We start from the raw sequence: 10,056 nt of genomic DNA on the forward strand, positions 1-10,056 counted from the left end.
AAATTAGCTATTTACTTCCACTGATATGCACAGAATGATTTAATTTAACATTCTTAAGCACAGATTGAACTTTAAAATATGAACTGTACTGCTTAATGTATATGACACTCACAAATAATGGATTCTTGAAGCTCCATTAAAACCCATACAATGCTTTAAAGGTCTTTTTACTCGTTCAAGTTTTAACATTAAATTTTACATTTTTATTTGAAAGTACTTAAAGAACTATTTAAAGTGAGACAGACAGACAGATTTTACACTTTTCAGGGGAATTAGACTACAAATGGTTAACATTTAACTGGTTAACTTTTAATTGTCTCGACATATTTAGCTATAATAACCGTAAGTATTCTAATAGTAAAATACAAACCTTTAAGTGTTGTTCTGAGATACTTGTCACCGTAGAAATCAAGCCTATGCTGCCCTCTGTAGAGGAAACTCACGTTGATGAGGTACTGTCTTCAAATGGCCCAAAGCTTTATAAATATACTTTTCATATTAGCCCAAAATATATATTTTTCTATTAAAAGGACTAACTCAATCAAAAATCCTAAAGGATGCGTATAGATCAGGATAGCTAAAGGAATTCAGTCATAACTTGAAACCAACAGGATCCTAGTAGCAACAAATAATAGCCTACTTCTAAACAGATAAAATTACGTTTTACCTGCTCGACTCCTACGTGATTCCTTTTCCTCTAGATAGCAAGTAATTATTTGATTCTATAACAAATTTGAAATCGAGTACATATGCTTTATGATAAAAGGGAAGGTTTAAGTCCACCAACATACACAGTATTTTAAGTGTTTTTTTTTTGCGTGTCATATCATCTTGTGTCTGTTATGACAGAAACATGTAACTCACAACAAAAGCACAAAGAGCAGGTGAATTTAGGTCAAGTTACTTCACACCGCCCGTCCTGTGAGGGCGCTATAGGGCAACTACAATATTTTAAAAGCAGACTTTCATGTCACCGGAAGCGCGTCTGTTGTTGTGCCGGAAGTGAAGCGTGTTGTCGGCAGCGCAACGATGGCGAGCGCTACAGCGAAACAACCCGCGAAAACTGCAAGCAAAGCCGCGTCCGGAGGGACCGGCGGAGCCGCAGGGGGAGCACCGGCGATGCCGCTCGCCTCTCCGCTCATGGGCGGCTTGAATAAGAAGAAGAAGCCGTTTCTCGGCATGTCTGCGCCGCTGGGTTACGTGCCCGGTCTGGGTAGAGGGTGAGAAACCAATACATACATATATATAATAATCACGACAGTCTAAAAACTGTAAGACCGCTCTCTCACTGCATAAATCACTGTGTTAATAATTATAATAACACGCCTGATTTCCAGGCAGCTGTATAAAGTTAAGAACGCTGTGTTGTGTTGTGAATTACGATGTTTCGTTGATGCTTAATTTGTTGTCTTGATGTTGTTGTATTGTGCTGTGTTTATGTGTTATCTTAAGATGTGTTATTTTATAGTAATATGTTTTTTTATGTTTTAAGATGTCTTGTAATTTACACTACTTTGAAACTTCGGTAAAAAGTTTCCAAGGCTGCATTTATTTGATCAAAAATACGATAACATTTTACAATTTAAAACAATTGCTTTCTATTTGAATGCATATCAAAATGTAATTTATACCTGTGATGCAAAGCTGAATTTTCTGCAGCCATTACTCCAGTTTCCAGTTCAAAATTAAAGTATTTTCAACAATAATAATAAGAAATGTTTCTTGAGCAGCAGATCAGTATATTAGATTGATTTCTGAAGGATAATGATGCTGAAAATTCAGCTTTGCATCACAGAAATAAAATGCATTTTTTAAATATATTCAACTAAAGAAACAGTTATTTTAAATTGTAATAATATTTCACAATATTACTGATTATACTGTATTTTTTTATCAAGCAAATGCAGCCTTGGTAAGCATAAGAGGCTTCTTTCAGTTACATTAAAAATGGTAACTAATCCAATCTTTTGACCGGTAGTACTTGTCGTAGTATCTTATGTTATGTACCGAGTTGTGACGTGTTGTGCTCCTCAGTGCCACAGGTTTCACCACGCGATCTGATATCGGTCCCGCTCGCGATGCTAATGACCCAGTAGATGATCGGCACGCACCCCCTGGGAAGAGGACGGTGGGCGATCAGATGAAGAAAAACGACGATGATGACGAGGATCTGAATGACACTAACTACGATGAGGTACACCTGCAGTTCATCATGAATTGTGCTGAGGAGGGTCATGTTGACCTGTTCCCCTATGTGACTGCATGCAAAAGAATATACAAAATTCTGTTTAATAAATACAGGAGCATCTCAATAAATTAGAATGTCGTGGAAAAGTTCATTTATTTCAGTAATTCAACTCAAATGATTGAGACCACATGTGTCTGGCAGTGAAAGGAAAAGCACTTATTTTATGTAATTTTATTAGTAACTTTTTAAGATATAAAACTTCATATGTACTCTTCCTCTGTATCCTCTAGTTCAACGGCTACGCAGGCAGTTTGTTCTCCAGTGGGCCGTATGAGAAAGATGATGAGGAGGCGGATGCCATCTACGCCGCACTGGATAAGCGCATGGATGAGAGACGCAAAGAAAGAAGGTGAGTGTGAACTTTCTTCTCTCATCTACACTTGTTTGTTTTTATGTAGTGTCTCTTGGCTTATTTTGTTGATGTATCTGCAGGGAGCTGCGAGAGAAAGAGGAGATAGAGAAATACCGTATGGAGCGGCCCAAAATTCAGCAACAATTCTCAGACCTGAAGGTTTGTGTGTAACTTGGTGGGCATTGTCCTGCTGAATTATGATTTGTTTGTCAAAATGTTTCCCTAGCTACTTTGTCCTATAAATAGTATTTGGAATTTTAGTTTGAACTGTCAGAATTTTAAAGTGCCCCTATTATGGGTTTTGAAAGGTTCATATTTTGGTTTTGGGAGTCCCCAACAACAGGTTGACATGCATGCAAGGTCAAAAAACACTTACGCTGTCTTATAATATGCATGTGTTTTTACCTTACTTGCTCAACGACTCCCAAACGATGCTCAACGATTCATTTTTCCAAACCCCTCTTTTGCGTGACTCTAATCTGTGGTGATTGGTCGATTGGTCTCATTTTCATTTCATCTTGCCTGTAATGCTAATAAAGCAGTGTTTGTGAGCGCAGTGCTGCTTTGTGTACAGCCGTTACCGGGGAAACAGCTATTTTTACCGCTCCAAAAGCTGCATCTAGTGGCAAAGAAAGAATTTGCATTTTCATTCAGACCAACAGCGAAAAGACCAACAAGTGGGCGGCAATATGCTAATGTTTCATGTTGACGTCAACATGGGATTCGTTTTAAAAACGACTCGTTTCAATGATTCAGAGTCGACTCTTTCTTTTGAGAGACAATAACTTTATACACGGTGCACTTTCAGATTTAAAACGTTGCAGGATGTTTTCATTCACTTAGAGCTGTGTTACACACTACAATGACTGCATGAAAGGTAATTTTCAAACATCCATAATAGGGGCACTTTAATATTACTAAATAATAATGGTAAAGATCAACAGTTGGTGTTCAGAATTTTTTTTTACTCATGTACACTTTTGTTCAAAATGTTGGGCTCAGTAAAATTTCTATTTGAAAGAAAATAATATTTGTATTGAATGTGTATTTGCTATTGTATTCATTAAAGACACATTCAATAGATCAGTAGTGAGAGTAAAGACGTATAAAAACAAAACTTTTCATTTGTCAAGGAATGCTGAAAAAAATCAGCATACTAGAATGATTTTTGAAGGGTCATGTGACACTGAAGACTGGAGTAATGATGCTGAAAATTCTGCTTTGATCACAGAAATAAATTACTTTTTAAAATATATTCAAATAGAAAACAGTTCTTTTTAATTATGACATTTCTCAATATTATTGTTTTAACTGTATTTTTGATCATATACTTGGAGTCTCTTGAGCAAAAGTGACTTCTTTCAAACCCCAAAGTTTTGAACAGTAGTATAGATCCCTGTTGTTGCATTATTTCTGCCTACAGAGGAAGCTGGCTGAAGTCACAGAAGATGAATGGTTGAGTATTCCTGAGGTTGGTGATGCCAGGAACAAGCGTCAGAGGAATCCCCGCCATGAGAAGCTCACACCTGTGCCGGACAGCTTCTTTGCCAAGCACCTCCAGACTGGAGAAAACCACACTTCTGTTGACCCACTGCAAGGGGTGAGTAACGGCCCTTCACCTTTCACAGGTGCATCATTAACTACAAAGAAAATATGAATATAATCAGAGCACAATGCATTGCATTAGAGGATCCATTGCACTTGAAGATTTCATTGCAAAATATGAAATGATGCAATTTCTAATTGAGCTGTTTCCCTTTTCAGCAATTTGGCGGGCTAGCGACATCCTTCCCAGGAGGCTTGAACACACCCTACCCAGGAGGCATGACGCCTGAAGCTGGAGAGCTGGACATGAGGAAGATCGGACAGGCCAGAAACACTCTGATGGACATGAGGCTCAGTCAGGTGATGCACCACAGCATTTTAACTGCAAACTGAATTATGTTGAAGAAAGCCAGAAGTTTTCACAGTGTCTTTGCTGGTGTCTCCAGGTGTCTGACTCTGTGAGTGGACAGACTGTTGTTGATCCTAAAGGCTATCTCACCGATCTCAACTCCATGATCCCCACACATGGAGGAGACATCAGGTACCAAGTGTTTTAGCCTCATGAACTTTATATCTGGGCTGTCTGTGTTGAATTTTCTAATGTGATTCTGTGTGTGCGCAGTGATATTAAGAAGGCCCGTCTCCTCTTGAAGTCAGTGAGAGAAACAAACCCTCATCACCCGCCCGCGTGGATCGCTTCTGCCCGTCTGGAGGAGGTGACCGGGAAGCTGCAGGTGGCCAGAAACCTGATCATGAAAGGCACTGAGATGTGTCCCAAGGTGAGGCATAAATGGAGGAGGAAATGTACAACTAAATTAAGTCCTTGATATACTTAAGGAAAAGTTGTTGTTTTTTTCATTCTTCGTTTAGAGGTAAAAGGAAGTTTGAATTATCTTAGCAGCGGTTCACTGTTTGTGAACATCCCTACACCACACACTCCGTTGAGAGCGGATATGTAAATGTGTTGTGCGCTTTCCTCTCAATAACAAAAAAAAACACAACAAAAATAACAGCCGTTAAGAAAGCATCTGATCGTAGTAGCTATGTTTCCATCCACCTATTTTTATGCACAGTTTGGAATATCGCATGAAAAACCGCTGGATGGAAACACCAAGAAGCGCATAAAACAAAAGTAATGTATGATGTCTGAAATGTTGTTTTGGTTGCAAAGTATTTATTTATTTTTTGGTCATCAAAGTATTTCTGTGTAATTGGGGGGGGGGAACAGTGTCGGTGTCACGTTCAGTTAAATTTAAAACTTCTGTTTGTACTATAAAGCCGCTTGTCAGTGTGTGCTTGCTTTTTCTCGCATCTGACCTTGATGAACTGAGCAGAAGAAATGTAGCAGAGAAGAATTGCATGTCAAAGAAGGCGGAGCCCCAGAGACACACCTACCTATTACATCATCGTCGCAGACCAATGGGAGTTCGAAGGTGTTTACTAGCCAGTGCAAAGTTTTCTAGAAAGTTCATTTTGGCCCTGAAATGCATTCCAAACAAACTTAGTTTTTGCATGATTATGTTTGAAACGACATCACACCAGTAATCTCTTTTATTTCACTCAAAGTAGGTGCAAGAAACCTTGATGAACATTATAAATGGGACTCTGACAGTAAAATGGTTTAACTTAGGATGTGACCCCCTTAAAGTCTTTTTTTTCTGTGGGACATATTTAATTTAAAGATGTTTTGAGAAGGGTTGGTTCACAAATTGTATAACAGTTGACTTCTATTTTGACAAAAAAACAGGCATTCCTCATCTCTATTTCATAGAGGATAGAAGGCCATGCAGGTTTGGAATGACATAAGGGTGTGAAAATGATGACAGAATTTTAGGTTTTGGTTGAATTGTCCCTGTAAAGTAAAAAGGAAGCGCTTTACTGTATGTCCAGTAGGGGGCAGCGAGTGTTTGAGCCATTGAAATTTTACAGCTTTAGAAATGTTGACAGGTTGCCATAGTGATACATTTACAATCTGCAAAAGCCCACTTCCCAAAATGCTATAAATATGGTTCAAGAACAACATGCATGTAAGCTGTGCCAGTCAATTTGTCTACTAGTGCTGACTTTGGAGTCGGAGAGAAAGAACTGGGAATGAAAACACAGTGAGCGGAAAACAATGTCAGGCCCTTTTGCTCTCAGTGTGTGTGCACAGCTTCATTAAGTGTTGGGGAATTTCTGCAGGCTCATTAATCAAAGTTGAGCTGCACAGTTCAGCAGCAGAGCAGTGACATGGCTGTGTCTCAAAGCCTAAGAGAGCTGACCACTGACCACAGGATGTTTGGACATGATCAGTACATTCAATCATCACGCCTGTGTGTGTGAATAACAAAAATGTTGCCTTGGCAGCTGTTTCTATAAATCATTGAGCATTCATTTTTAGTAATTCACCTGCTTATCTTCAGTTACTCATGTTAACTGTGGAGCAGGGCTCCAGACTGACTAAAATACATGAAAAAACAAAAATGTTTCAATAATTGTAACATTTCGTAATTTAAAATCTAGTCAGCACTCGATAGTCAGTCAGGACTAATTTGCAAGCTGTAATGTCCAATTCATGAAAAAATGAACCAGTTCTTTTTTGAGTTAGTCAAAAGATTCACCAAACTGCCTCAACTGACTGGTGATTAGTGTTTTGTATGCATTAGGTTTGTGAGACTTTAATTGATATTAAAATAAATGAATGAATTATTCGTTTAAATTGGTAGCTATTGTTGTTAAATTTTAGTTAAGTAGTATTTTATAATAAATATTATTTGCAATTGTTTAACTTATGAGAAAACCATATTTAACATATAACAACATATAAGGTCCAAAACATAAGATTTTCCAAACAGGCAGAAATATTCGTACATAAGGCCCTATGAAATCCATTTTATTTATTTTTTTCTGTTTTAATTTTTCTAGTCTTTCAATGGTGAAATTACATTTTTATTAATCAAAAAGCTTTAATTACCGGTAATTGAAATCATGAAACTTACCCAATTTAACAGCAGTTTATTAAAAGTTTGACGACAAATGACATTTTTAAGGCCCTATGAAATGTTTTATGTTTTTCTCAAATTCAGTTTTATTTATTTATTTATTTTTATCAAATACTGTGTTTTCCATTATTTTTCTGGATTCCATTTAATGGTTTCATTGAATTGTAATAATCAAAAGCATCTCTAATTAATTGATTTTATATAATAAATTATTTATTATTTTATTTATTTATTTTCAGAATTACTGTGTTTTGTATAAAAAAAAAATCTGCTAAATACATTTTCTGCTAAATTCTGGTAAATATATTTTTCTGGTAAATATTCATTAAAAAATAATGTTTTAATAATAATTATTATTAGTTGTAATACTATCATTACATTAAGTGATATATATGTCCTCATATATTGAGGGGCAGAGGCTGAAAACGCCGCACTTGAGTATGTGTGTAGTAAACGAAACCGTGCGTCTGCGCCATTCATTCACACAGAGTCAAGCAGAAACATGCATAACTTCATGAATGGCCGTCTTTATTAAGCAATTCTGAAACTAAATAGATTTTTTGGCTTCCTCATCATTTTTGTTTTTCTTGAGCCCTGCTGAAGATGTTATCTGTTCTGAGTAACTGTGTCTTGTTAATATAGTGTTTATTTGTGTGTCTTATCTTCATAGTCAGTGTGTGTGTGTGTGTAATCTGTGCTGTGCGTTGTCTGTTCAGAGTGAGGATGTTTGGCTAGAAGCCGCCCGGCTGCAGCCTGGAGACACAGCGAAGGCAGTAGTTGCCCAGGCGGTGCGTCACCTCCCTCAGTCTGTGCGCATCTATATCAGCGCCGCGGAGCTAGAGACGGACATCAGGGCCAAGAAACGAGTGCTCAGGAAAGGTCAGTGACTCTCTGTCTGTCTCTCTTCCTCCAGTCCTATTTAGGTTTCTCTTTCCACTGTCACCTGCTTTTTTCTGCCTGCATACCTGTGTGACAGAGACAGATGAATTGTTAGTTATGTATGAAACCTCTATCAGTCTCAGCTTGTTAAAACGTCTCGAATCTCCCCCTTGTGATGAAGCATCTCTTTAAACAGGCTGACGGTTCTACTTCATCAATGTCTCTACCTTGATTAGCTTGTTAACTCTATAAAGTAATGTGCTGTAAGTGAAGTAATTAGTTTGTCATTAAAAATCTAATTTTAGTAGCAGTTCGATTATAATTAATGACGTGATTTGTATGAAGTGTTTGCACAGCAGTGGTTTTTGCATTTTCTGGAGAACGTTTGAGTGCTTGCCCATTGAAATTGGCCGTTCACGTGATTCGTGCAAATCTGAGGAGTGAATGTATATCTGAAGGAAACGCAGTTTTGATGACTGATGATTTTCTTTTTTATCTTACTGCCATATGATGCCTAATATTAGTGTTTATAAGCGCAGCTCTGCTTTGTGTGCATTATTTGTATTGTTTGTATATATTACTATTTCTGCTTGTCCATAAGCGCCACCTACTGTCAAAGAGTGAATTTGCTTTATTATTAAGCCCGTCTGCAGTTTTTGTTCAGACCAATTATGTATAACGTGCATAATCATTTATTAGGCTGAAGTTTGTGGTTTATCATTTTATACAACTTTTTCATTTATTATTTGAACTCTAAAGTTGTTTGAATCGTAGTCTTTACAGGTTAGGATGTTACCATAGACGTTGGCGTTGTTTCAAAGCAGTGTTGCTTTTCTATTGTAAACGTGCTTAAGATAGACATCTTTGACAGTTGTGCACACAAGCCTTGTGTTTTTTGCAGCATCTTGTGCCTCAGCACTGCATGTTGAGAACTTGTAAAATGCCAAATACACTACCAAAAGGTTTTGAACAATAAGATTTTTCATGTTTTTAAAGAAGTCTCTTCTGCTCACCAAGCGTGCATTCATTTGATCCAAAGTACAGCAAATTTTGTAATATTTTTACTATTTAAAATAACTGTTTTCTATTTATATTTTAAAATGTAATCTATTCCTGTGATTTCAAAGCTGAATTTTTAGCATCATTACTCAAGTCACATGTTCCTTCAGAAATTATTGTAATATTCTGATTTGCTGCTCAAACACACCTTCTTCTTCTTCTTCTTCTTCTTCTTCTTCATCTTCATCTTATTCTTATTATGTTGTAAACAGCAGAGTAGGGCTGGACAATAATTCAATATCAATATGTATCGCGATATAATTTTTTTCAATAACGGTGATATGTTTTTAAACACATTTCCGATATTTCGAGATTTCAAAAAACATTTTCGTAAACTGAAAAAAAAATAAATAAATCTAAATAAATTGATGTGTGTCGGTTTAGGGAAATACCCGTAAATGGCGCATCATGCACGTGAGGTTATAAAATAAATCTTAAAAATAAAATGATATAGGCTACAGAAAGCTGTTATTCACTTCAGCTGCAGCGCAAATGGCTAGAATGCGCATCGCTGCAAATCAAATGTTGAGGCTCCGCCATTATTATTGAATTTCATTAGTCACACTTATTTATGCGCGTTTTGATTTCAAAGCTGAATTTTTAGCATCATTACTCAAGTCGCATGTTCCTTCAGAAATTATTGTAATATTCTGATTTGCTGCTCAAACACACCTTCTTCTTCTTCTTCTTCTTCTTCTTCTTCATCTTCATCTTATTCTTATTATGTTGTAAACAGCAGAGTAGGGCTGGACAATAATTCAATATCAATATGTATCGCGATATAATTTTTTTCAATAACGGTGATATGTTTTTAAACACATTTCCGATATTTCGAGATTTCAAAAAACATTTTCGTAAACTGAAAAAAAAATAAATAAATCTAAATAAATTGATGTGTGTCGGTTTAGGGAAATACCCGTAAATGGCGCATCATGCACGTGAGGTTATCTGACGGAGAGACGCAAAGCAGTTTAAAGCAGAGTCCTGCACGG

At 36.8% G+C, this 10,056-nt stretch overlaps 1 protein-coding gene across 1 annotated transcript in view; it reads left to right on the forward strand.

Moving 5' to 3' along the window:
• The first annotated feature begins 986 nt into the window (after positions 1-986).
• Positions 987-10,056, forward strand: part of prpf6 (PRP6 pre-mRNA processing factor 6 homolog (S. cerevisiae)) — a 24,995-nt gene continuing 15,925 nt past the window's right edge. Inside the window, exons 1-9 of the mRNA XM_016497625.1 lie at positions 987-1,220; positions 2,035-2,194; positions 2,479-2,597; positions 2,681-2,759; positions 4,024-4,200; positions 4,365-4,505; positions 4,592-4,686; positions 4,768-4,924; positions 7,843-8,005. Of these exons, the coding sequence (XP_016353111.1) occupies positions 1,030-1,220; positions 2,035-2,194; positions 2,479-2,597; positions 2,681-2,759; positions 4,024-4,200; positions 4,365-4,505; positions 4,592-4,686; positions 4,768-4,924; positions 7,843-8,005 (1,282 nt within the window). The 5' untranslated portion in view covers positions 987-1,029. The remainder of the gene's footprint in view (positions 1,221-2,034; positions 2,195-2,478; positions 2,598-2,680; positions 2,760-4,023; positions 4,201-4,364; positions 4,506-4,591; positions 4,687-4,767; positions 4,925-7,842; positions 8,006-10,056) is intronic.

The sequence above is a fragment of the Sinocyclocheilus anshuiensis genome, unplaced genomic scaffold, assembly GCF_001515605.1.
Source record: "Sinocyclocheilus anshuiensis isolate Anshui unplaced genomic scaffold, SAMN03320099.WGS_v1.1 scaffold130, whole genome shotgun sequence".
NCBI classification, from domain to species: domain Eukaryota; kingdom Metazoa; phylum Chordata; class Actinopteri; order Cypriniformes; family Cyprinidae; genus Sinocyclocheilus; species Sinocyclocheilus anshuiensis.